The 27,802-nt window shown below is 45.4% G+C and overlaps 1 protein-coding gene across 1 annotated transcript in view; it reads right to left on the bottom strand.

Annotated features, from left to right (window-relative positions):
- LOC138644852 (protein unc-93 homolog A-like) overlaps positions 1–27,802 on the bottom strand; it is a 345,859-nt gene that overhangs the window by 147,912 nt on the left and 170,145 nt on the right. Inside the window, exon 6 of the mRNA XM_069733739.1 lies at positions 13,636–13,771. Within this exon, the coding sequence (XP_069589840.1) occupies positions 13,636–13,771 (136 nt within the window). The remainder of the gene's footprint in view (positions 1–13,635; positions 13,772–27,802) is intronic.

Raw genomic sequence — 27,802 nt, 5'->3', positions numbered from 1 at the left:
AGACACCGTCTCTACACCCCAGACCCAACTTGTAGGCCAAATGCAGTGTTGTTTTCAACAACTACTAAACGAGAGCCAGAAGATCGAAGCAATGGAGAGGAAACCTGGAGAACACCTTGGAGTTGAAGACACCGTCTCTACAACCCTGACCCAACTTGTAGGCCGAATGCAGTGTTGTTTTCAACAACTACTAAACGAGAGCCAGAAGATTGAAGCAATGGAGAGGCAACCTGGAGAACACCTTGGAGCGGAAGACACCGTCTCTACACCCCAGACCTAACTTGTAGGCCAAATGCAGTGTTGTTTTCAACAACTACTAAACAAGAGCTTTAAGATTGAAGCAATGGATAGGCAACCTGGGGAACACCCTGGAGTGGAAGACACCATCTCTACAACCCAGACCCAACTTGTAGGCCTAATGCAGTGTTGTTTTCAACAACTACTAAACGAGAGCTAGAAGCTCGAAGCTATGGAGAGGAAACCTGGAGAACACCTTGGAGTGGAAGACACCATCTCTACAACCCAGACCCAACTTGTAGGCTGAATGCAGTGTTGTTTTCAGCAACTACTAAACGAGAGCCAGAAGATTGAAGCAATGGAGAGGAAACCTGGAGAACACCTTGGAGCGGAAGACACCGTCTCTACAACCCAGACCCAACTTGTAGGCCGAATGCAGTGTTGTTTTCAACAACTACTTAAGAAGAGCTTTAAGATTGAAGCAATGGAGAGGAAACCTGGAGAACACCTTGGAGCGGAAGACACCGTCTCTACAACCCAGACCCAACTTGTAGGCCGAATGCAGTGTTGTTTTCAACAACTGCTTAAGAAGAGCTTTAAGATTGAAGCAATGGAGAGGAAACCTGGAGAACACCTTGGAGCGGAAGACACCGTCTCTACAACCCAGACCCAACTTGTAGGCCGAATGCAGTGTTGTTTTCAACAACTACTTAAGAAGAGCTTTAAGATTGAAGCAATGGAGAGGCAACCTGGGGAACACCTTGGAGCGGAAGACACCGTCTCTACACCCCAGACCCAACTTGTAGGCCAAATGCAGTGTTGTTTTCAACAACTACTAAACAAGAGCTTTAAGATTCAAGCAATGGAGAGGCAACCTGGGGAACACCTTTGAGTGGAAGACACCGTCTCTACAACCCAGACCCAACTTGTAGGCCTAATGCAGTGTTGTTTTCAACAACTACTAAACGAGAGCTAGAAGCTCGAAGCTATGGAGAGGAAACCTGGGGAACACCTTGGAGTGGAAGACACCGTCTCTACAACCCTGACCCAACTTGTAGGCTGAATGCAGTGTTGTTTTCAACAACTACTAAACGAGAGCCAGAAGATTGAAGCAATGGAGAGGCAACCTGGAGAACACCTTGGAGCGGAAGACACCGTCTCTACACCCCAGACCTAACTTGTAGGCCAAATGCAGTGTTGTTTTCAACAACTACTAAACAAGAGCTTTAAGATTGAAGCAATGGAGAGGCAACCTGGGGAACACCTTGGAGTGGAAGACACCATCTCTACAACCCAGACCCAACTTGTAGGCCTAATGCAGTGTTGTTTTCAACAACTACTAAACGAGAGCTAGAAGCTCGAAGCTATGGAGAGGAAACCTGGAGAACACCTTGGAGTGGAAGACACCATCTCTACAACCCAGACCCAACTTGTAGGCCGAATGCAGTGTTGTTTTCAGCAACTACTAAACGAGAGCCAGAAGATTGAAGCAATGGAGAGGAAACCTGGAGAACACCTTGGAGCGGAAGACACCGTCTCTACAACCCAGACCCAACTTGTAGGCCGAATGCAGTGTTGTTTTCAACAACTACTTAAGAAGAGCTTTAAGATTGAAGCAATGGAGAGGAAACCTGGAGAACACCTTGGAGCGGAAGACACCGTCTCTACACCCCAGACCCAACTTGTAGGCCGAATGCAGCGTAGTTTTCAACAACTACTAAACAAGAGCTTTAAGATTGAAGCAATGGAGAGGCAACCTGGGGAACACCTTGGAGTGGAACACACCGTCTCTACACCCCAGACCCAACTTGTAGGCCGAATGCAGTGTTGTTTTCAACAACTACTAAACGAGAGCTAGAAGCTCTAAGCTATGGAGAGGAAACCTGGGGAACACCTTGGAGCGGCAGAAACCGTTAGTAGGCCCTACCGAAGTAGTAGTAGTAGCCCCAATGCAGTTTTCAAATTCCTATAGGCTGAAAACCAGACTATTGACGCTCAGCTTTTTTAAAAAGAGGACAGCTGTATTGAGTGGCGCAGACAGACACAGGTAGTAGGCCTTAACCACAACATTTGGCTCAATGCAGTTTAAAAAACGTTACAGGGGTACACAGGCAGCATTGGTCTGTTCAGTGGAGGACAATTTCAATTATGGGCTACAGACAGAGTTTGTATGCCTACTATTAAAAAAAGGATGCTCTTTGCAATTTAAAATAGGTTCCAGGGGTACACGGGCAGCAGTGGTCTGGTCAGTGGAGGATTAGTGGAAGGAGGGACCGCAGACAGGCGTAGTAGTCCTAACATAACAAAATTTGGCTGTAGGCACTTTTAAATTAGGTCCAGGGGTACACGGGCAGCAGTAGACAGGTCACTTGAGGACTAGTGGCAGGAGGGACCGCAGACAGGTGTAGTAGGCCTAACATAACAAAATTTGGCTGTAGGCACTTTTAAATTGGTTCCAGGGGTACACGGGCAGCAGTAGACAGGTCACTGGAGGACTAGTGGAAGGAGGGACCGCAGACAGGCGTAGTAGGCCTAACATAACAAAATTTGGCTGTAGGCACTTTTAAATTGGTTCCAGGGGTACATGGGCAGCAGTAGACAGGTCACTTGAGGACTAGTGGCAGGAGGGACTGCAGACAGGCGTAGTAGGCCTAACATAACAAAATTTGGCTGTAGGCACTTTTAAATTGGTTCCAGGGGTACACGGGCAGCAGTAGACAGGTCACTTGAGGACTAGTGGCAGGAGGGACCGCAGACAGGCATAGTAGGCCTAACATAACAAAATTTGGCTGTAGGCACTTGCAATTCTCTTGCAGGGGTACGCAGGCAGCATTGGTGTTGTCAGCGGAGGCCGATTGTAATGAGTGTCTGCCAGTTAGTACTCCAAAAAAATATATAGATGTTAATGTCTCGCATTACAACAAAACCAAAACACAAAAGGGTGGAATACTTAGTTACAGGGGTGGGCTCCTCTACTGAGTTTTAGACCTAGTAATTTGGCGCTAATTATTTACTGGTGTAAATATAGGACACTGCCCCTGACTATGTTAAGTACCATCATACATGTCAACACATTGGTATTATCAGTGCCAGGAATTGAATGATGTCAGCGCATAGACTAAACATCGGTGGAACTGTGAGAGATAATTGTGCAAGTGGTAGAGTAATGTTTGAGCTGGGGGGGGGAACTCTCTTGTGGCTGGTGGTACAGGCCCAGGGCCCCTCATGTTACAACAGTGTGTCTGATGTTGGTTGCGCACCACCACCGCCAGAGACACTTTATTGTACTATGAGGGACCCAGTGGCAGTGCCGTCGACCAAAAGCGGGCACACCCACCTCTTCAGACAAACGGCACTCTCACGGGTGCTTGCGCCAAGTGGCGAGACCACGGCCCCGTGGGGAGGATTTTGGCCATTTAGGGAGGTGTAAACATGTCGTATGCTGAACAATCAGCTGCTGCAAATTACGCGATTGGAAAAGTCAGTCAGAGTAGTCCACAAGCAAGACCTTTTCATAGGAAAGCTAGGTGTCAGCCGGGCAAGGTGGGGCAAAAGAATTTGAAATCCAGTTGTGGTTCATTTTAATGAATGTTAGATCATCAACATTTTGGGTAGCCAGACGAGTCCTTTTTTCGGTTAATATTGAACCTGCAGCACTGAATACTCTTTCTGATAAGACACTAGCTGCCTGGCAAGCAAGCTCCTGCAATGCATATTCTGCCAATTCTGGCCAGGTGTCTAATTTGGGTGCCCAGTAATCAAATGGGAATGATGGTTGAGGGAGAACATCGATAAGGGATGAAAAATAGTTAGTAACCATACTGGACAAATGTTGTCTCCTGTCACTTTGAATTGATGCTGCAGTACCTGTCCTGTCTGCGGTCATAGCAAAATCACTCCACAACCTTGTCAGAAAACCCCTCTGTCCAACGCCACTTCTGATTTGTGCACCTCTAACACCTCTGGTCTGCTGCCCCCTGCAGCTCGTGTGAGAACGATCACGGGCGCTGTGTGCTGGGAATGTCTGAAGCAAACGGTCAACAAGAGTTGATTGTTTGGTTGCTAATATTAGTTCCAAGTTCTCATGTGGCATAATTTTTAGCAGTTTGCCTTTATAGCGAGGATCAAGGAGGCAGGCCAACCAGTAATCATCATCGTTCATCATTTTAGTAATGCGTGTGTCCCTTTTGAGGATACGTAAGGCATAATCCGCCATGTGGGCCAAAGTTCCAGTTGTCAAATCTGCGGTAGTGCTGGTTTGAATGGCTGTTTCAGGCAAATCTACGTCACTTGTGTCCCTCAAAAAACCAGAACCCGGCCTTGCCACGCCACCAATTTCCCGTGGCCCCGGAAAAGCTTCCTCATTAAAAAAATACTCATCCCCATCATCCTCCTCATCCTCCTCCTCCTGTTCGCCCGCTACCTCGTCCTGTACACTGCCCTGACCAGACAATGGCTGACTGTCATCAAGGCTTTCCTCTTCCTCTGCTGCAGACGCCTGCTCCTTTATGTGCGTCAAACTTTGCATCAGCAGACGCATTAGGGGGATGCTCATGCTTATTATGGCATTGTCTGCACTAACCAGCCGTGTGCATTCCTCAAAACACTGAAGGACTTGACACATGTCTTGCATCTTCGACCACTGCATACCTGACAACTCCATGTCTGCCATCCTACTGCCTGCCCGTCTATGTGTATCCTCCCACAAATACATAACAGCACGCCTCTGTTCACACAGTCTCTGAAGCATGTGCAGTGTTGAGTTCCACCTTGTTGCAACGTCTATGATTAGGCGATGCTGGGGAAGGTTCAAAGAACGCTGATAGGTCTGCATACGGCTGGAGTGTACGGGCTAATGGCGGATATGCGAGCAAAGTTCGCGCACTTTGAGGAGCAGGTCGGATAACCCCGGATAACTTTTCAGGAAGCACTGCACCACCAGGTTTAAGGTGTGAGCCAGGCAAGGAATGTGTTTCAGTTGGGAAAGGGAGATGGCAGCCATGAAATTCCTTCCGTTATCACTCACTACCTTGCCTGCCTCAAGATCTACAGTGCCCAGCCACGACTGCGTTTCTTTCTGTAAGAACTCGGACAGAACTTCAGCGGTGTGTCTGTTGTCGCCCAAACACTTCATAGCCAATACAGCCTGCTGACGTTTGCCAGTAGCTGCCCCATAATGGGAGACCTGGTGTGCAACAGTGGCAGCTGCGGATGGAGTGGTTGTGCGACTGCGGTCTGTGGACGAGGTCTCGCTTCTGCAGGAGGACGAGGAGGAGGAGGAGGGGGTGCGAACGGCTACAGCCAACTGTTTCCTAGACCGTGGGCTAGGCAGAACTGTCCCAAACTTGCTGTCCCCTGTGGACCCTGCATCCACCACATTTACCCAGTGTGCCGTGATGGACACGTAACGTCCCTGGCCATGCCTACTGGTCCATGCATCTGTTGTCAGGTGCACCGTTGTACTCACAGATTGCCTGAGTGCATGGACGATGCGCTCTTTAACATGCTGGTGGAGGGCTGGGATGGCTTTTCGCGAAAAGAAGTGTCGACTGGGTAGCTCGTAGCGTGGTACAGCGTAGTCCATCAGGGCTTTGAAAGCTTCACATTCAACTAACCGGTAGGGCATAATCTCTAACGAGATTAGTCTAGCTATGTGGGCGTTCAAACCCTGTGAACGCGGATGCGAGGCTAAGTACTTCCCTTTTCTAACCAGAGTCTCATGTAGGGTGAGCTGGACTGGAGAGCTGGAGATTGTGGAACTAGCGGGGGTGCCGGTGGACATGGCAGACTGAGAGACGGTTGGAGACCGTATTGTTGCCGCCGGTGCCCTAGATGCAGTGTTTCCTACTACGAAACTGGTGATTCCCTGACCCTGACTGCTTTGGCCTGGCAAAGAAACCTGCACAGATACTGCAGGTGGTGCGGAAAATGGTGGCCTTACAGTGACGGAAGGGATGTAGCGTTGCTGACTAGCTTCATTGGCCGAGGGTGCTACAACCTTAAGGGACGTTTGGTAGTTAGTCCAGGCTAGCAAATGCATGGTGGTTAAATGTCTATGCATGCAACTTGTATTTAGACTTTTCAGATTCTGACCTCTGCTTAAGATAGTTGAACATTTTTGACAGATGACTTGTTAGGAGTCGAGTTTCCTCTGCTGCACAGGGGGAATCTCGATCCGTGCCTGCTGCGGTCTCCCATTCGGTATCGGCCGCAGTGGGCTCTGCTCAGCGGAGACATCACTCCCAGCATCTCACTGAGGCTGATTCAGTGCATAGGGTCACTACTGCCTTTTCTGGCTTTCCTATGGTACCCTGCACTGATCTGCGGCGAGCAAGCCTCTCTGGGACTAAGTCCTTATTTGCTCACACTGAGCATGCCCGGGGCAGGGTCTCCTATTGGAGGTCGAGGGCCACATGTTCGGTCACATGCTCAGGTACTGCAGTACATTCCATTGGTCCTCCTGGAAGGTCCTGAAAGGGCAAAACATGCTCAGGTACTGCAGCACTTTCCATTGGTCCTCCTGGAAGGTCCTGAAAGGGCAAAAACTTCAGTAGCAGCTTCCTGTGCTGCAACTATATAAACTGCGCATGACCGCACGGCCATGCGCTAGTATTGTCTTGTAAATATGTGTGTGTGTTGTGAGTGAAAGTCGCTCTTTAAATTACCCTCCCTATTGAATGTCTGTTCGCGGAAGGTGTATGTTTGCTATCTAGCGCCCGACTTATCCAACAGCACGTAACACACATCACAGCGTCCAGTTGCTGTGTCCGCCAGTACGGCGCCGTGCGCTTCCTCTGCGCTTTCCTTACCCAAGCCTGGGTGGTTAGTGGCATCTGTCAGTGCGGCACCGCACGCACTCTCGTGCCTTTATTTACTATTTCAATAGTTTCCTTACACACCCAGTTGCGGTGTTGTGCCAGCAGTGGTCTAATCGGACTTCAATCCTAGTTGGGGTTGTGTTCGCTGACTTATTGCTCGCGCTCTATGTGCGGTACCGCGGTCCTGTGATGCAACAGGATCGCTTCCTTCTCGCAGGGTGAAGTTAACCCTTGTATGTATACTTATAGTACCGCCATATTGTCCGTCTTACTTAGCAGCAGGTACTTTCATGCACGGTGGATCCCGGGTTGCGAACGCACCAATTCCATTTAATAAACTATATATTTGGTGCGTTCCGCCAACCCTAACATGACTTTGCGCTGATCAATTGGATGCTGTTTAAAAAAATGCCAGACTGCACTCTTTCTAGCATCGGATCCCTTTTCAGGCATTGTAGACTGAGCTTTAACCGGATGGCCACGCTGTCCTCCAACAGGTTTTGGCTTTGCAACACATTTTGTGCCATCTACGGGCCCGGCAGATGGAACCTGTTGCGATGTTGATGCCTGCTGCGGCCCCTCCTCCTCCGCTTCAGAACTACTGCAGCCTGCACCCTGTTCCCCCAATGGCTGCCAATCGTGGTCAACAACTGGGTCATCTATAACCTCCTCTTCTAGCTCGTGTGCAACTTCGTCTGTTTCACCGTGTAAGTCGGTGGTATAGCGTTCGTGACGGGGCAACATAGTCTCATCAGGGTCTGATTCTGGATCAGTACCCTGCGAGGGCAATGTTGTGGTCTGAGTCAAAGGACCAGCATAGTAGTCTGGCTGTGGCTGTGCATCAGTGCACTCCATGTCAGATTCAACTTGTAATGGGCATGGCCTGTTAACTGTTCCACTTTCTAAGCCAGGGGCGGTATGTGTAAAGAGCTCCATGGAGTAACCCGTTGTGTCGCCTGCTGCATCCTTCTCTGTTGCTGTTTTTGCTGAAGAGGACAAGGAAGCGACTTCTCCCTGACCGTGAACATCCACTAACGACGTGCTGCTTTTACATTTACCAGTTTCAGAAGAGGAGGCAAAAGAGCTAGAGGCTGAGTCTGCAAGGTAAGCCAAAACTTGCTCTTGCTGCTCCGGCTTTAAAAGCGGTTTTCCTACTCCCAGAAAAGGGAGCGTTCGAGGCCTTGTGTAGCCAGACGACGAACCTGGCTCCACAGCTCGAGACTTAGGTGCTATATTGTTTTTCCCACGACCACCCGATGCTCCACTACCACTACCATCATTACTAGCTGGCAATGAACGCCCACGACCTCTTCCACCAGACTTCCTCATTGTTTTAAAAACGTCACCAAACTAACAGTATTTGTTACTGTCAAACAACTTACTAGGTGAACTCTAACTTCTGTATGATTTAGATATCCCTTTATAGGCAGGTGAGACCGCAAGGAAAATCAGGCACGATGTTACACATTGTTTTCTGTGGCACCAAATGAGAGAGATGCCACACACACGCAGGACTGTCACTCAAGCACAAAGGCCAATATTAATCTCCCACTGTTTTTTTTTTTTTCAGGGAGAATTTAGATACCAAATTTTTTTAACAAAAAAACTAGGCTTTCTATGGCCCACTATTTAAGAGAGATGGAACACTCAGGACTGGCAGACAAGCAGAAAGGCCAATATTAATCTCCCACAGTTTTTTTTTTATTTTTTCAGGGAGAATTTAGATACCAAATTAAAAAAAAAAACACTAGGCTTTCTATGGCCCACTATTTAAGACAGATGGCACACTCAGGACTGGCAGACAAGCAGAAAGGCCAATCTTAATCTCCCACAGGTTTTTTTTTATTTTTTTCAGGGAGAATTTAGATACCAAATTTAAAATAAATAGGCTTTCTATGGCCCACTATTTAAGAGAGATGGCACAATCAGGACTGGCAGACAAGCAGAAAGGCCAATATTAGTCTCCCACAGGTTTTTTTTTTCAGGGAGAATTTAGATACCAAATTTAAAAAAAAACACTAGGCTTTCTATGGCCCACTATTTAAGACAGATGGCACACTCAGGACTGGCAGACAAGCAGAAAGGCCAATATTAATCTCCCACAGGTTTTTTTTTATTTTTTCAGGGAGAATTTAGATACCAAATTTAAAAAAAAAAAAATAGGCTTTCTATGGCCCACTATTTAAGAGAGATGGCACAATCAGGACTGGCAGACAAGCAGAAAGGCCAATATTAATCTCCCACAGGTTTTTTTTTTCAGGGAGAATTTAGATACCAAATTTTTTTTAAAAAAACACTAGGCTTTCTATGGCCCACTATTTAAGAGAGATGGCACACTCAGGACTGGCAGACAAGCAGAAAGGCCAATATTAATCTCCCACAGGTTTTTTTAAATTTTTTTCAAGGAGAATTTAGATACCAAATTTAAAAAAAAAAACTAGGCATTCTTTGGCCCACTATTTAAGAGAGATGGCACACTCAGGACTGGCAGACAAGCAGAAAGGCCAATATTAATCTCCCACAGGTTTTTTTTTTCAGGGAGAATTTAGATACCAAATTAAAAAAAAAAACACTAAGCTTTCTGTGGCCCACTATTTAAGAGAGATGGCACAATCAGGACTGGCACTCTAGCAGAAATGCCAGTCTTAATCTCCCACAACTTATTTTTTTAGGGAGAATTAAAAAAAAAGGGACTGTCCTACAATTACTATCTCCCTGCAGTAATCTCAGCCAGGTATGGCAGGCAGAAATAAGGAGTGGACTGCTGCACAAATTCCATCAAAAGTGTGGACAAACAAAAAAGATAGCTGTGCAGAAAGGAAGGAACAACAGGATTTGTGCTTTGAAAAAAGCAGTTGGTTTGCACAGCGGCGTACACACAGCAATGCAGCTATCAGGGAGCCTTCTAGGGAAGCCCAATGAGCTACAGCGCTGAGGAAAAAAAATGTAGCTTCCACTGTCCCTTGAAACAAAAGGTGGTGTTGGACAGTGGAAATCGCTACAGCAAAAGCGGTTTGGTGGTTAATGGACCCTGCCTAACGCTATCCCTGCTTCTGACGAAGCGGCAGCAACCTCTCCCTATGCTCAGATCAGCAGCAGTAAGATGGCGGTCGGCGGGAACGCCTCTTTATAGCCCCTGTGACGCCGCAGACAGCAAGCCAATCACTGCAATGCCCTTCTCTAACATGGTGGGGACCAGGACCTATGTCATCACTCTGCCCACACTCTGCGTCCACCTTCATTGGCTGACGAATGGCGCTTTTCGCGTCATTGAAACGCGACTTTGGCGCGAAAGTCGCGTACCGCATGGCCGACCCCACACAGGGATCGGGTCGGGTTTCGTGAAACCCGACTGTGCCAAAAGTCGGCGACTTTTGAAAATGAACGATCCGTTTCGCTCAACCCTACTCGCCACATAAAAGTAGTAGCACAAAAGTTGCCGTGCAAAACTCGCCACATGCAAAACTAGGCTTATGCAAAACTCGCCACACGTGCAAAACTCACCTCATGGAAAACTTGCCACATGCAAAACTTGCACACACGGAAAAATTGCCACATGCACAAAAGTTGCAACACATGCAAAAGTTGCCTCACACAAAACTATATGCAAAACGCACCACACAAAACTCGCCACGCGCAAAACTCGCTATGCACAAAACTTGCTACACTAACCTGTCACATGCAACTCGACACACAAAAAGTTGCTACACGCATGTCGCCACACAAAACTCATCTCACAAAAGTCGCTACATACATGTCGCCACATTCAACTCAACACACATAACTTGACACATGAAACTCGCCCTAAAACACACACAAGTCTGGTATTATCCTTCAAAAATAAAAATCTGATTAATAAGCAGACAAACTACAAGAGCAACAAATGTACCATATAGGAAATACGGCAGCTGTCAGTCACATGACCTGTCTATTATGTGTATGTGTGAGCTAATATATACTGCCAGGGGGGAGGGCTTTCTGTTGGCTGGGAATTTATCAGGCTGCCAATTTAGCTTACAAATACTGAAGTAAGAATACTGACCAAATAATGTGTGAATGCGGTCTAATACAGGAGGAGATGACATACAGATTTATACTATATACAGGGGAGATGACACACAGATATATACTATGTACAGGAGGAGATGACACACAGGTATATACTATATACAGGAGGAGATGATGATATACAGGTATATACTATATACAGGAGGAGATGACACACGTATGTACTATATACAGGGGAGATGACACACAGGTATATACTATATACAGGGGAGATGACACACAGGTATATACTATATACAGGAGGAGATGACACACAGGTATATACTATATACAAGAGGAGATGATGACATACAGGTATATACTATATACAGGAGGAGATGACACACGTATGTACTATATACAGGGGAGATGACACAGGTATATACTATATACAGGGGAGATGACACACAGGTATATACTATATACAGGAGGAGATGACAGGTATATACTATATACAGGAGGAGGTGACACACAGGTATATACAATATACAGGAGGAGATGACACACATATATACTATATACAGGGGAGATGACACACATATATACTATATACAGGGAAGATGACACACAGATATATACTATATACAGGAATAGATGACACACAGGTATATACTATATACAGGGGAGATGACACAGGTATATACTATATACAGGAGGAGATGACACACAGGTATATACTATATACAGGAGGAGATGACACACGTATATACTATAAACAGGGAAGATGACACACAAATATACTATATACAGGGGAGATGACACACAGGCATATACTATATACAAGAGGAGATGACATACAGGTTCATACTATATACAGGAGGAGATGACACACAGGTATATACTATATACAGGAGGAGATGACTTACAGGTATATACTATATACAGGAGGAGATGACACATGTATATACTATATACAGGATGAGATGACCTACAGGTATATACTATATAAAAGAGGAGATGACACATAGGTATATAGAGGAGGAGATGACATACAGCAGGTATATACTATATACAGGGGAGATGACATACAGGTATATACTATATACAGGAGATGACATACAGGTGTATACTATATATAAGGGAGATGACAAACATGTATATACTGAGGGGAAAATGAGAGGTGTGACATGAAAATGAAAAGGTGTGAGTCCAAAATGAGAGGAGTGAGGGAAAATAGTGGAGTTATCAGAAAATGACAGATGTTGGGGGAATGAGAGGAGTGAGGGGGAAAATAAGAGGAGTGAGGGGGAAAATGAGAAATGTAACGGAGAAAATGAGAGATGTGAGGGGGAAAATGAGAAGCGTGAGGTGCTATAACTAACCACAGATATTTACTATGCCCAGGCAACGCCGGGCTCTTCAGCTAGTAAGACATATTTTCAGTTGTTTCACACTTTTTTGTTAAGTATATACAGTAATTCCACATGTGTTAATTCATTGTTTTGATGCCTTTGGTGTGAATGTACAATTTTCATAGTCATGAAAATACAGAAAAATCTTTCAATGAGAAGGTGTGTCCAAACTTTTGGTCTGTACTGTACTTCTGGTAGGGATCAGGGGCAGACAGCTCAGTTAAGTAGCTGGGCGATCACCAGGACACTGGACACCTGCAGAAAGCTTTGCACGTCCCAGTCACAGATTGGACAGCAGAGCTTTCAGTCAAGACACAGACAGCTCAGCAAGACTGTTTTCATAGAACAGCATAGCAATAATTCGCTGAGCAGAGGAATTGTGACATATACATTATATAGTTTCTTTTATCTTCCCATTTTTTATGTGAGTAATTCAGTTTCAATGTTCTAGAGTAATAATTCTTAGTAATACATGGTGCAAACTTATAGTTTTGCAAGTAAAATGTTGTTATGGATTTAATATGAAAACATTCCACATAAAACATTTGGCATATACAGCTCTGGCAAAAAATAAGAGACCACTACAAAATGTTCAGTACTCTTTATAGGTATATTTTTGAGTAAAATGTAAGTTGTTAGTTTATTCTATAAACTTCTGACATGTCTCCAAATTTCCAAGCAATAAATTTTGTATTTTTTTTTTCTGACAAAGAAAAATGGTCAAAATAAAAAAAAACAAAACCAGGGCTTTCAGACCTCAAATAATGCAAATAAAACAAGTTCATAATCATTTAGAAACAACAATACTAATGTTTTAACTCAGGAAGAGTTCCAAAATCAATACTTTGTGGAATAACCATGATTTTTAATCACAGCTTTCATGCGTCTTGGCATGCTTTCCGCCAGTCTTTCACACTGCTTCTGGTGCAAAAATGTAAGCAGTTCTTCTTTCTTTGATGGCTTTTGACTATCCATCATCCTCTTGATTACATTCCAGAGGTTTTCAATGGGGTTCAGGTCTGGAGATTGTGCTGCCCATGACAGGGATTTGATGTGGTGCTCTCTTAATTTTTGCCAGAGCTGTATATTTTCATGACACTATACACATTATTTCAAATTGAGACAATAATTAAACTGGTTCAACATTGCATAAAAAGTGTATTATTTATTTAATTTCCTACCTAGCAAAAAAAGGGCAATCCGTCCTGTATACTGAGAAAGTTTTCCAAAGGCCATGGAGGCGATGGAGTTTGTTGCTCCAAAGCAAATCATCACATATCCTACAAAGTGTATACCCAATGCGCAAGTAACGTAGGCCTAAAGAGACATACAATAATCAATTAAAAAATATTACTTTAAACCCTTAAAAAGAATCTGTCACCAGGCTTATGCTACCTTCTCTGAGAGCAGCATAGCGTAGGAAAAGAGACCCTGATTCCAAAAATGAACCACTTAGTTTACTGGATGCAGCAGTTATGATACAATCAGAGTTCTTAGATACAGGTCCTTCTCAAAAAATTAGCATATAGTGTTAAATTTCATTATTTACCATAATGTAATGATTACAATTAAACTTTCATATATTATAGATTCATTATCCACCAACTGAAATTTGTCAGGTCTTTTATTGTTTTAATACTGATGATTTTGGCATACAACTCCTGATAACCCAAAAAACCTGTCTCAATAAATTAGCATATCAAGAAAAGGTTCTCTAAACGACCTATTACCCTAATCTTCTGAATCAACTAATTAACTCTAAACACATGCAAAAGATACCTGAGGCTTTTATAAACTCCCTGCCTGGTTCATTACTCAAAACCCCCATCATGGGTAAGACTAGCGACCTGACAGATGTCAAGAAGGCCATCATTGACACCCTCAAGCAAGAGGGTAAGACCCAGAAAGAAATTTCTCAACAAATAGGCTGCTCCCAGAGTGCTGTATCAAGGCACCTCAATGGTAAGTCTGTTGGAAGGAAACCATGTGGCAGAAAACGCTGTACAACGAGAAGAGGAGACCGGACCCTGAGGAAGATTGTGGAGAAGGACCGATTCCAGACCTTGGGGAACCTGAGGAAGCAGTGGACTGAGTCTGGTGAGGAAACATCCAGAGCCACCGTGCACAGGCGTGTGCAGGAAATGGGCTACAGGTGCCGCATTCCCCAGGTAAAGCCACTTTTGAGCTACAGAGAAGCAGCACTGGACTGTTGCTAAGTGGTCCCAAGTACTTTTTTCTGATGAAAGCAAATTTTGCATGTCATTCGGAAATCAAGGTGCCAGAGTCTGGAGGAAGACTGGGGAGAAGGAAATGCCAAAATGCCTGAAGTCCAGTGTCAAGTACCCACAGTCAGTGATGGTGTGGGGTGCCATGTCAGCTGCTGGTGTTGGTCCACTGTGTTTCATCAAGGGCAGGGTCAATGCAGCTAGCTATCAGGAGATTTTGGAGCACTTCATGCTTCCATCGGCTGAAATGCTTTATGGAGATGAAGATTTCATTTTTCAGCACGACCTGGCACCTGCTCACAGTGCCAAAACCACTGGTAAATGGTTTACTGACCATGGTATTACTGTGCTCAATTGGCCTGCCAACTCTCCTGACCTGAACCCCATAGAGAATCTGTGGGATATTGTGAAGAGAAAGTTGAGAGACGCAAGACCCAACACTCTGGATGAGCTTAAGGCCGCTATTGAAGCATCCTGGGCCTCCATAACATCTCAGCAGTGTCACAGGCTGATTGCCTCCATGCCACGCCGCATTGAAGCAGTCATTTCTGCCAAAGGATTCCCGACCAAGTATTGAGTGCATAACTGAACATTATTATTTGTTGGTTTTTTTGTTTGTTATTAAAAAACACTTTTATTTGATTGGATGGGTGAAATATGCTAATTTATTGAGACAGGTTTTTTGGGTTATCAGGAGTTGTATGCCAAAATCATCAGTATTAAAACAATAAAAGACCTGACAAATTTCAGTTGGTGGATAATGAATCTATAATATATGAAAGTTTAATTGTAATCATTACATTATGGTAAATAATGAAATTTAACACTATATGCTAATTTTTTGAGAAGGACCTGTATAGCTGTCCCCATCCACAAAAGGCTCTACATGTACATTATCTATTGACAGTGAGCTTCTTATCATAAGCGTTACTGGACTAGCAGTGGCATGAGCACCAGACCTGGCAGTGATAATTTTCTAGTGCTTAATCCTTCATTGTAAGTAAACAACAGCACACAGCCCAAAAAATGACATATCTCTGAATTCAGTGTTTCAGCCCATATTTCATGCTGTCTTCATATTACATAACAAAAACCTGCTGATAGATTCTCTTTAAGGACCCATGTATTTAGCACGTTCAGGACTTGACAAATTGTTTTTTTTCTATTTCTTAGCCATATTACAAAAGTTGTAATATTTTTTTATTTTTCAGTCAATGTGGCCAAATCCGGGGTTGTTTTTGTCTGAATAATGGCAAGTGCTATAGTTATGGTGCATTGATAGCAGACGGCATTAGTTGTTAAAGATTTCTTAAGACTGTATTGTATGACCTCTCTGCTTTGTTTGTGTGTTTTCTTACTCTTAAGGTACCGTCACACTAAGCGACGCTGCAGCGATACCGACAACGATCCGGATCGCTGCAGCGTCGCTGTTTGGTCGCTAGAGAGCTGTCACACAGACAGCTCTCCAGCGACCAACGATCCCGAGGTCCCCGGTAACCAGGGTAAACATCGGGTAACTAAGCGCAGGGCCGCGCTTAGTAACCCGATTTTTACCCTGGTTACCATCGTTAAAGTAAAAAAAACAACCGCTACATACTTACCCACCGCTGTCTGTCCTCGGCGCTGTGCTTCTCTGCTCTGGCTGTGAGCGCCGGGCAGCCGGAAAGCAGAGCGGTGACGTCACCGCTCTGCTTTCCGGCCGCTGTGCTCACAGCCAGAGCAGAGAAGCACAGCGCCGAGGACAGACAGCGGTAGGTAAGTATGTAGCGGTTGTTTTTTTTACTTTAACGATGGTAACCAGGGTAAACATCGGGTTACTAAGCGCGGCCCTGCGCTTAGTTACCCGATGTTTACCCTGGTTACCAGCGAAGACATCACTGAATCGGTGTCACACACGCCAATTCAGCGATGTCTGCGGGGAGTCCAGCGACGAAACAAAGTTCTGGACTTTCTTCCCCGACCAGCGACAGCACAGCAGGGGCCTGATCGCTGCTGCCTGTCACACTGGACGATATCGCTAGCGAGGACGCTGCAACGTCACGGATCGCTAGCGATATCGTCTAGTGTGACGGTACCTTTAGGCTGGCATCACAGCATATATATTACACAGATAGAAGATATTCCGGCAATTCATGTGCCGTGTACTGTAAAATCACTGCAGGAGCCGGCAGGATAGAATAGATGGTTTACATACAGTAAATGCAAATAGAATAGATAGTTATACAGATGCTTGTGACAAATACAATTAGTACAATGTGAGTGCAGCCTACTATACATGTATTTAATTAATAAAAGATTAGTTTTCAGAAAAAAATGGTGTGGGCTCCCACCCAATTTTTGTAACTTGCAGAGGGAAAGCCGACGGCTGGGGGACGATTTCTATAGCCTTGGAAGGGGTTAATACCCAAGGAGCTTTCCAGGCTATTAATATCATCAACTCACAAATGAGTAACCTTTACTGGCTATTAAAATGGAGACCCTTAAAAAAATGACATAGGGTCCCCCTATAATTAATAACCAGCAAAGGCTATGCAGACAGCTGCGGGCCATGGATACTGTCCACCCCCCAGGCTAAAATCATCAGCTATCAGCCACCCCAGAAAAGGTGCATCTAAAAGATGTGCCAATTCTGCCACTTACCCTCACTCTTCCCACTTGCCCTGTAGCAGTGGCAAGTGGGGTAATAGTTGGGGGGGTTGATATCACCTTTGTATTTGGTAACCTAAAAATATGCAAAATTTCTGACTCTAACAGACCTGTAACTTCTTCTTTATGAGGCTCCTCTGTCCTACACTCATTACCTGTAGTAATGGCAGCTGTTACAACTTGTTATCAGTATAAAAGACACATGTCCACAACCTCAAACTGTCACACTCCAAACTCCACTATGGTGGGAAGCTTGCACAATTGGTGGCTGGCTAAATCCTTTTTATCCCCACTGAATATCTATTCATTCTATTCTAGCCTAACCTGTCACACTGTGATATTACTGTACGCGGCACATGAATTGGCAGGTTTTATCCTATCTATAAATAATAATAATAATAATCTTTATTTTTCTATAGCGCAAACATATTCCGCAGCGCTTTACAGTTTGCACACATTAGCATCGCTGTCCCCGTTGGGGCTCACAATCTAAATTCCCTATCAGTATGTCTTAGGAGTGTGGGAGGAAACTGGAGTACCCAGAGGAAACCCACGCAAACACGGAGAGAACACACAAACTCCCTGCAGATGTCATCCAAGGTGGGATTAGAACCCAGGACTCCAGCGCTATCTATCTATCTATCTACAGTTGTGCGCAAAAGTTTACACATCCTGCCAGAATTTTTGCTTTCTTGGCCTTTTTTCAGAGAATATGAATGACAGCTAGTGATGAGCGAGCACTAAAATGCTCAGGTGCTCGTTGCTCGGGTCGAGCAAATCGGAATACTTGGGTACTTGGCCAGAAAAACGAGCCCAATGTAAGTCTATGGGAGACCTGAGTATTTTTAACCTGATCCCCCCTGGGGGTCCTTTTAAGGTCTAAATACATCTGAAAATGATGGAAACACTGCTCAAATGACAGAGGGGCATCATGGAGACTGCCCCTGGAAGCATTCCTGACTCCTAGGTCACAGTTTTAATCAATTTTTTACGAGATTCATGCCATTTTTCCCAGTGAAACAAAAAACACACTAAAACTAAAACGAAACCAAAACGGATTTTGCTGGGAAATATGTCAAGGCACATCCTTTGCAGGTTAATGACTTGCCTGTAAGGTCAAATATTTAACCTCAGACCGAAAATTTCCTCCCCCACTTAGGCTTAGTTCAGACTAAGGTTGAGTGAAACGGGTCAGCCATTTTCAGAAGTCGCCGACTTTTGGCAAAGTTGGGTTTCATGAAACCCGACCCGACCCCTGTGTGGGGTCGGCCATGAGGTCGGCGATCTTCTGAATCTGGTATCGGAATTCCGATACCGAGTTCCGATATGTTTGCAATATCGGAAATCGGTATCGGAATCCATATTTAAGTGTAAAATAAAGAATTAAAATAAAAAATATTGCTATACTTACCCTCTGACGCGCCCTGGTACTAACCGGCAGCCTTCCTTCCTTAGAATCAGCTCGTGAAGGACCTTAGATGACGTCGCGGGACCAATCACAAGCCGCGACGTCATCTAAGGTCCTTCACGCGCTGATTCTAAGGAAGGAAGGCTGCGGGTTAGTACCAGGGCGCGTCAGAGGGTAAGTATATTTTTTATTTTAATTCTTTATTTTACACTTAAATATGGATCCCAGGGCCTGAAGGAGAGTTTCCTCTCCTTCAGACCCTGGGAACCATAGTATCCCATTGCACTGCATTAGGTTTCGTGTTTCGGCCGACCCCGACTTTTCTATAGGATCGGCCGATTTCACTCGACCCGACTTTTGAGAAAGTCGGGTTTCGTGAAACCCGACCCTATAAAAGTAAAAGTCGCTCAACTCTAGTTCAGACGCAGCGTTTTTGAAGCGTTTTTCAACTTTAGCATTGCTTTCAACCACTGAAAATCCCCTCGTATTTTTTAATGGTATGATGGTTCCATCTTTGCAGAATTATTTACAGGAGAATTTGGCAATTTTATTTGCCATGTTTTTAATGCTAAGGTTCAGATACGGTTTAAATAAGGCTAATACTTGCAATACAACACAATTTTATTTCAAACTACAAAATTCAAGGAATAGTATGATTGAATAGTGTGAGTGCGTACACTTTTGTATATGTTAACATACCAAGGTTAATAAGTACATATAAGGCTTAAATACATATAGTGATTACGTATATATATGAAGATTAACTACATACAGTATACTTGCATCATCCACAAGAGGCTTTTAAACATCATCCATCTGGAATATCAGAGAAGCAAGACCAAGACAGAAAACCCCTGGGAGATTTCCTACACTGCATGGGCGTCCCCAATTATGCAGGTATCAGCACCCTGTACATGTACAGGTACCCCAGTTTTGGCATCTGTCTTAGTCATGTTTCTCTGGTCTTATATAGTGACTAGATGGTGGCCCGATTCTAACGCATCGGGTATTCTAGAATATGCATGTCCACGTAGTATATTGCACAGCCCACGTAGTATATTGCCCAGCCACGTAGTATATTGCCCAGCCACGTAGTATATTGCCCAGTCACGCACTATATTGCCCAGTTACGTAGTATATTGCCCAGCTACGTAGTATATTGCCCAGTGACGTAGTATATTGCCCAGCCACATAGTATATTGCCCAGCCACATAGTATATTGCCCAGCCACATAGTATATTGCCTGGCAACGTAGCATATTGCACAGCTACGTAGTATATTGCCCAGCCACGTAGTATATTGCCCAGCCACGTAGTATATTGCCCAGCCACGTAGTATATTGCCTAGCAACGTAGCATATTGCACAGCTACGTAGTATATTGCCCAGTGATGTAGTATATTGCCCAGTGACGTAGTATATTGCCCAGCTACGTAGTATATTGCCCAGTGATGTAGTATATTGCCCAGTTACGTAGTATATTGCCCAGCCACATAGTATATTGCCCAGTCACGTAGTTTATTGCCCAGTCACGTAGTATATTGCCCAGTCACATAGTATATTGCACAGCAACGTAGTATACAGCACAGAGCCACGTAGTATACAGCACAGACACCTAGTATATTGGCCAGTCACGTAGTATATTGCCCAGCCACATAGTATATTGCCAAGACACGTATGTAACAGGTTAAAAAAGACTTAAAATAAAAAATAAACATATACTCACCTTCCAAGGGGCCCCTTGTATTCTTGGCGCTTGTGTGCGGTGCACGCGGCAGCTTCCGGTCCCAGGGTTGGTATGAGCGCAGGACCTGTGATGACGTCGCGATTACATGACCGTGATGTCATGGAAGGTCCTTCTCACATAGCATCCTTGGCACTGGAGCCTGCCGCGTGCACTGCGGAGGACACCACGCACGTCGGAGGGTGAGAATAACGTTTTTTTTATTATTATTATTTGTAACATTAGATCTTTTTAATATTGATGCTGCATACGCAGCATCAATAGTAAAAAGTTTGTCACACAGGGTTAATAGCTGCATTAATGGAGTGTGTTACACCGTGGAATAACGCGGTCCATTAATGCTGCCATTAACCCTGTGTGAGGGCTGACTGGAGAGGAGTATGGAGCGGGCACTGACTGCGGGGAGGAAGGAGCGGCTATGCTGCAGTGCCCGTCCCTGATTGATCGTGGCAATGGTCGTGGACATTTTGCCACGACCAATCAGCGACTTGGATTTCCATGACAGGCAGAGGCCGCGACCAATGAATATCCGTGACAGACAGACAAAAAGACAGACAGAAAGACAGACAGACAATTATATAGACAATTATATAGTAGATTTACACTGATTTAAACTCCAGTTTCACCCAGACCTTCAAGTGGCCAGTAGGGTTGAGCGAAACGGGTCGTTCATTTTCAAAAGTCACCGACTTTTGGCAAAGTCGGGTTTCATGAAACCCGATCCGACCCCTGTGCGGGGTCGGTCATGCGGTACGCGATTTTCGCGCCAAAGTCGCATTTCAATGACGCGAAAAGCGCCATTTCTCAGCCAATGAAGGTAAACGCAGAGTGTGGGCAGCGTGATGACATAGGTCCTGGTCCCCACCATCTTAGAGAAGGGCATTGCAGTGATTGGCTTGCTGTCCGCGGCGTCACAGGGGCTATAAAGGGGCGTTCCCGCCGACCGCCATGTTACTGCTGCTGATCTGAGCTTAGGGAGAGGTTGCTGCCGCTTCGTCAGAAGCAGGGATAGCGTTAGGCAGGGTCCATTAACCACCAAACCGCTTGTGCTGTAGCGATTTCCACAGCCTTTCGGTGTGCAGGGACAGTGGAAGCTACATTTTTTTTTTTTCCTCAGCGCTGTAGCTCATTGGGCTACCCTAGAAGGCTCCCTGATAGCTGCATTGCTGTGTGTACGCCGCTGTGCAAACCAACTGCTTTTTTCAAAGCACAAATCCTCTTGTTCCTTCCTTTCTGCACAGCTATCTTGTTTGTTTGTCCACACTTTTTATTTAATTTGTGCATCAGTCCACTCCTTATTGCTGCCTGCCATACCTGGCTGAAATTACTGCAGGGAGATAGTAATTGAAGGACAGTTCCTTTTTTTTTTTTTTTTTTTTTTTGTGGGAGATTAAGATTGGCATTTCTGCTAGAGTGCCATCCCTGTCTGTGTCATCTCTCACTCAGTGGGCCATAGAAAGCCTATTTATTTTTTTGCTTGATTTGGGTTCTAAAATCTACCTGAAAAAATCACTACATCAATCAGTGGGAGAAAAATATTGGCCTCAGGGCTTGTGTGCCACTCCTTACTCCTGTGTGTGCCATCTCTCACTCAGTGGGCCATAGAAAGCCTATTTATTTTTTTGCTTGATTTGGGTTCCAAAATCTACCTGAAAAAATCACAACATCAATCAGTGGGAGAAAAATATTGGCCTCAGGGCTTGTGTGCCACTCCTGACTCCTGCGTGTGCCATCTCTCACTCAGTGGGCCATAGAAAGCCTATTAATTTTTTTGCTTGATTTGGGTTCTAAAATCCAAGCCTGAAAAAATCAATAAATCAATCAGTGGGAGATTAATATTGGCCTTTGGGCTTGTGTGCCAGTCCTAAGCGTGCCATCTCTCTCTCTCAGATAGTGGGCCATAGAAAGCCTATTTATTAATTTTTTTATTGGGTTTATAAATTTTCCCTGGGAAAAAAAAAAAAAAGTGGGAGATTAATATTGGCCTCTGGGCTTGTGTGCCAGTCCTGAGCGTGCCATCTCTCTCACAAATAGTGGGCCATAGAAAGCCTATTTATTTTTTGGGTTGATTTGGGTTCTAAATTCTACCTGAAAAAATCAATAAATCAATCAGTGGGAGATAAATATTGGCCTCTGGGCTTGTGTGCCACTCCTGACTCCTGTGTGCGTCCTCTCTCACTCAGTGGGCCCTACAAAGCCTATATTTTTTTTATTTGTTTTCTAAATTCTCCCTGAAACAATCATTTTATTTTATTTTGTTTCTAAATTCTTCCTGAAAAATTCATTTTTTTGTATTTTTTTTTTCTAAAGTCTCCCTGAAAAAAAAAAAAAATCAAATCAGTGGGAGATTAATATTGCCCTTTCTGCTTGTGTGCCAGTCTTGACTCCTGGGTGTGCCATCTCTCTCTCTCTCTCTCTCCAATTGTGGGCCATAGAAAGCCTATTTATTTTTTTGCTTGATTTGGGTTCCAAAATCTACCTGAAAAAAATCACTAAATCAATCAGTGGGAGATAAATATTGTCCTCTGGGCTTGTGTGCCACTCCTGACTCCTGTGTGCGTCCTCTCTCACTCAGTGGGCCATAGAAAGCCTATTTTTTTTTTTATTTGTTTTCTAAATTCTCCCTGAAACAATCATTTCATTTTATTTGGTTTATAAATTCTTCCTTAAAAAATCATTTTTTTTAATTATTTTTTTCTTCAGTGACAGTCCTGCGTGTGTGGCATCTCTCTCATTTGTTGCCACCAACAACAGAGTGTGTAACATTGTGCCTGATTTTCGTTGTGGTCTCACCCACCTGTAAAGGGGTAGCTAAATCATACTGAAGTTATAGCTCACCGTGTAAGTTGTGTGACAGCAACAAATACCGTTAGTTTGGTAACGTTTTTAAAACAATGAGGAAGTCTGGTGGAAGAGGTCGTGGCCGGGGGCGTTCATTGTCAGCTGGTAATGAGGGTAGTGGTAGTGGTGGAGCATCAGGTGGTCGTGGGAAAAAAAATATTTCACCTAAGTCTGGAGCTGTGGAGCCAGGTTCGTCGTCTGGCTACACAAGGCCTCGAACGCTCCCTTTTCTGGGAGTAGGAAAACCGCTTTTAAAGCCGGAGCAGCAAGAGCAAGTTTTGGCTTATCTTGCTGACTCAGCCTCTAGCTCTTTTGCCTCCTCTCGTGAAACTGGTAAAAGTAAAAGCAGCGCGTCGTTAGTGGATGTTCACGGTCAGGGACAAGTCGCTTCCTTGTCCTCTTCAGCAAAAACAACAACAGAGAAGAATGCAGCAGGCGACACAACGGGTTACTCCATGGAGCTCTTTACACATACCGTCCCTGGCTTAGAAAGTGAAGCAGTTAACAGTCCATGCCCATTACAAGTTGAATCTGACATGGAGTGCACTGATGGACAGCCACAGCCAGACTACTATGCTGGTCCTTTGACTCAGACCACAACATTGCCCTCGCAGGGTGCTGATCAAGAATCAGACCCTGATGAGACTATGTTGCCCCATCACGAACGCTATACCACCGACCGACACGGTGACACAGACGAAGTTGCACACGAGCTACAAGAAGAGGTAATAGATGACCCAGTTCTTGACCCCGATTGGCAGCCATTGGGGGAACAGGGTGCAGGCGGCAGCAGTTCTGAAGCGGAGGAGGAGGGGCCGCAGCAGGCATCAACATCGCAACAGGTTCCATCTGCCGGGCCCGTATCTTGCCCAAAACGCGTGGCAAAGTCAAAACCTGTTGGAGGACAGCGTGGCCATCCGGTTAAAGCTCAGTCTGCAATGCCTGAAAAGGTATCCGATGCTAGAAAGAGTGCAGTCTGGCATTTTTTTAAACAACATCCAATTGATCAGCGCAAAGTCATCTGTCAAAAATGTTCAACTACCTTAAGCAGAGGGCAGAATCTGAAAAGTCTCATGCATAGACATTTAACCACCATGCATTTGCAAGCTTGGACTAACTACCAAACGTCCCTTAAGGTTGTAGCACCCTCGGCCAATGAAGCTAGTCATCAACGCAACATCCCTTCCGGCAGTGTAGGGCCACCATTTTCTGCACCACCTGCAGTATCTGTGCAGGTTTCTTTGCCAGGCCAAAGCAGTCAGGGTCAGGGAATCACCAGTTTCGTAGTAGGAAACACTGCATCTAGGGCACCGGCAGCAACAATACCATCTCCCACCGTCTCTCAGTCTGCCATGTCCACCGGCACCCCCGCTAGTTCCACGATCTCCAGCTCTCCAGTCCAGCTCACCCTACATGAGACTATGGTTAGAAAAAGGAAGTACTTAGCCTCGGATCCGCGTACACAGGGTTTGAACACCCACATAGCTAGACTAATCTCGTTAGAGATGATGCCCTACCGGTTAGTTGAAAGCGAAGCTTTCAAAGCCCTGATGGACTACGCTGTACCACGCTACGAGCTACCCAGTCGACACTTTTTTTCCAGAAAAGCCATCCCAGCCCTCCACCAGCATGTTAAAGAGCGCATCGTCCATGCACTCAGGCAATCTGTGAGCACAAAGGTGCACCTGACAACAGATGCATGGACCAGTAGGCATGGCCAGGGATGTTACGTGTCCATCACGGCACACTGGGTAAATGTGGTGGATGCAGGGTCCACAGGGGACAGCAAGTTTGGGACAGTTCTGCCTAGCCCACGGTCTAGGAAACAGTTGGCTGTAGCCGTTCGCACCCCCTCCTCCTCCTCCTCGTCCTCCTGCAGAAGCGAGACCTCGTCCACAGACCGCAGTCGCACAACCACTCCATCCGCAGCTGCCACTGTTGCACACCAGGTCTCCCATTATGGGGCAGCTACTGGCAAATGTCAGCAGGCTGTATTGGCTATGAAGTGTTTGGGCGACAACAGACACACCGCTGAAGTTCTGTCCGAGTTCTTACAGAAAGAAACGCAGTCGTGGCTGGGCACTGTAGATCTTGAGGCATGCAAGGTAGTGAGTGATAACGGAAGGAATTTCATGGCTGCCATCTCCCTTTCCCAACTGAAACACATTCCTTGCCTGGCTCACACCTTAAACCTGGTGGTGCAGTGCTTCCTGAAAAGTTATCCGGGGTTATCCGACCTGCTCCTCAAAGTGCGTGGACTTTGCTCACATATCCGCCATTCGCCCGTACACTCCAGCCGTATGCAGACCTATCAGCGTTCTTTGAACCTTCCCCAGCATCGCCTAATCATAGACGTTGCAACAAGGTGGAACTCAACACTGCACATGCTTCAGAGACTGTGTGAACAGAGGCGGGCTGTTATGTTTTTGTGGGAGGATACACATACACGGGCAGGCAGTAGGATGGCAGACATGGAGTTGTCAGGTGTGCAGTGGTCGAAGATTCAAGACATGTGTCAAGTCCTTCAGTGTTTTGAGGAATGCACACGGCCGGTTAGTGCAGACAACGCCATAATAAGCATGAGCATCCCCCTAATGCGTCTGCTGATGCAAAGTTTGACGCACATAAAGGATCAGGCGTCTGCAGCTGAGGAAGAGGAAAGCCTTGATGACAGTCAGCCATTGTCTGGCCAGGGCAGTGTACAGGACGAGGTAGCAGGCGAACAGGAGGAGGAGGACGAGGAGGATGATGGGGATGATTATATTTTTAATGAGGAAGCTTTTCCGGGGCCAGTGGAAATTGTTGGCGCGGCAAGGCCGGGTTCTGGTTTTTGGAGGGACACAAGTGACGTGGATTTGCCTGAAACTGCCCCTCAACCAAGCACAACCACAGATTTGAGAACTGGAACTTTGGGCCACATGGCGGATTATGCCTTACGTATCCTCAAAAGGGACACACGCATAACAAAAATGATGAACGATGACGATTACTGGTTGGCCTGCCTCCTTGATCCTCGCTATAAAGGCAAATTGCAAAATATAATGCCACATGAGAACTTGGAACTAATATTAGCAACCAAACAATCAACTCTTATTGACCGTTTGCTTCTGGCATTCCCTGCACACAGCGCCCGTGATCGTTCTAACATGAGCTGCAGGGGCCAGCAGACCAGAGGTGTTAGAGGGGCAGAAATCAGAAGTGGCGTTGGCCAGAGGGGTTTTCTGACCAGGTTGTGGAGTGATTTTGCTATGACCGCAGACAGGACAGGTACTGCAGCATCAATTCAAAGTGACAGGAGACAACATTTGTCCAGTATGGTTACTAACTATTTTTCATCCCTTATCGATGTTCTCCCTCAACCGTCATTCCCATTTGATTACTGGGCATCAAAATTAGACACCTGGCCAGAATTGGCAGAATATGAATTGCAGGAGCTTGCTTGCCCGGCAGCTAGTGTCCTATCAGAAAGAGTATTCAGTGCTGCAGGTTCAATACTAACAGAAAAAAGGACTCGTCTGGCTACCCAAAATGTAGATGATCTAACCTTCATTAAAATGAACCACAACTGGATTTCGAAATCTTTTGCCCCACCTGGCCCAGCTGACACCTAGCTTTCCTATGTAAAGGTCTTGCCTGTGGACTATTCTGAACTAGGGTTGAGCGAAACGGGTCGAACATTTTCAAAAGTCGCCGACTTTTGGCTAAGTCGGGGTTTCATGAAACCCGATCCGACCCCTGTGCGGGGTCGGCCATGCGGTACGCGACTTTCGCGCCAAAGTCGCGTTTCAATGACGCGAAAAGCGCCATTTCTCAGCCAATGAAGGTAAACGCAGAGTGTGGGCAGCGTGATGACATAGGTCCTGGTCCCCACCATCTTAGAGAAGGGCATTGCAGTGATTGGCTTGCTGTCTGCGACGTCACAGGGGCTATAAAGAGGCGTTCCCGCCGACCGCCATCTTACTGCTGCTGATCTGAGCTTAGGGAGAGGTTGCTGCCGCTTTGTCAGAAGCAGGGATAGCGTTAGGCAGGGTCCATTAACCACAAAACCGCTTGTGCTGCAGCGATTTGCACTGTCCAACACCACCCTCGGTGTGCAGGGACAGTGGAATTTTTTTTTTTTTTCCCCTCAGCGCTGTAGCTCATTGGGCTGCCCTAGAAGGCTCCCTGATAGCTGCATTGCTGTGTGTACGCCGCTGTGCAAACCAACTGCTTTTTTCAAAGCACAAATCCTCTTGTTCCTTCCTTTCTGCACAGCTATCTTTTTTGTTTGTCCACACTTTTTATTTAATTTGTGCATCAGTCCACTCCTTATTGCTGCCTGCCATACCTGGCTGAGATTACTGCAGGCAGGGAGATAGTAGCTGCCTGCCATACCTGGCTGAGATTACTGCAGGCAGGGAGATAGTAATTGTAGGACATTCCCTGTTTTTTTTTTTTTTTTTTTTTTGGTGGGAGATTAAGATTGGCAATTTGGCATTTCTGCTAG

This window comes from Ranitomeya imitator, chromosome 7 (genome assembly GCF_032444005.1).
Source record: "Ranitomeya imitator isolate aRanImi1 chromosome 7, aRanImi1.pri, whole genome shotgun sequence".
Lineage (NCBI taxonomy): Eukaryota > Metazoa > Chordata > Amphibia > Anura > Dendrobatidae > Ranitomeya > Ranitomeya imitator.
The sequence above is the reverse complement of the archived record's forward strand: the minus strand, read 5'-3'. Positions and strand labels throughout refer to the sequence as shown.